Raw genomic sequence first — 670 nt, 5'->3', positions numbered from 1 at the left:
AATCACAGAGTATGTAATTAATTCGATTACATTTTTTAATCGATTGACAGCCCTAATAATAATAATAATAACATATATGATAATAATAATAATGTTTGGTAATAACCTGCACGTGTCTGCAGGAGGAAGAGTGGCGTGGAGTCGGTGAGACAAGACGACGTGGACAGAAACGCGTACGAGGTTCTGGACATGGTCAGGTACAAGTACAACTTTATACTACTACTACTACTACTACTCATTGGCTAAATATTGTGTTAAAACTTCTACTACTACTTATAGGCGTACTCTTCTTCAATCACTGAATGTTGTCAGTTTTTATAACAAAGTTTGTTTTTATCCATCAGGAGCAAAGACGACGAGAACGCTTACGAAAACCTGGCGATGGACGGCCCTGAAGACAACGTTACCTCCATGTGACCACTCTGCTCTGATCCTATTGGCTGTCCAAACGAACAGACAGACAGACAGACAGACAGACAGACAGAGTTATAAAATAAAATGTAAAATGTATGATTTACATTCCACTGTCTTGTTTATATTAAAACTGTTTGCATAGAAAGCCAAAATACTGATGGCGCTCTAACAAGATGAACATGTGAGACACTACTGACTGACCTTGTGAAAGGCCCAGGATGTTTGGGAGGGCAGGTGGAGGAGATGCTCAGCCTGA

The 670-nt window shown here is 39.7% G+C and overlaps 1 protein-coding gene across 1 annotated transcript in view; it reads left to right on the top strand.

Annotated features, from left to right (window-relative positions):
- The window catches only part of pdzk1ip1 (PDZK1 interacting protein 1), a 21,351-nt gene extending 20,934 nt beyond the window's left edge, over positions 1-417 (top strand). The window contains exons 6-7 of the mRNA XM_028586631.1: positions 123-197; positions 345-417. Coding sequence (XP_028442432.1) covers positions 123-197; positions 345-417 — 148 coding nt within the window. The remainder of the gene's footprint in view (positions 1-122; positions 198-344) is intronic.
- The last annotated feature ends 253 nt before the right edge of the window (positions 418-670 follow it).

This window comes from Perca flavescens, chromosome 9 (genome assembly GCF_004354835.1).
Source record: "Perca flavescens isolate YP-PL-M2 chromosome 9, PFLA_1.0, whole genome shotgun sequence".
Taxonomy (NCBI): domain Eukaryota; kingdom Metazoa; phylum Chordata; class Actinopteri; order Perciformes; family Percidae; genus Perca; species Perca flavescens.
The sequence above is the reverse complement of the archived record's forward strand: the minus strand, read 5'-3'. Positions and strand labels throughout refer to the sequence as shown.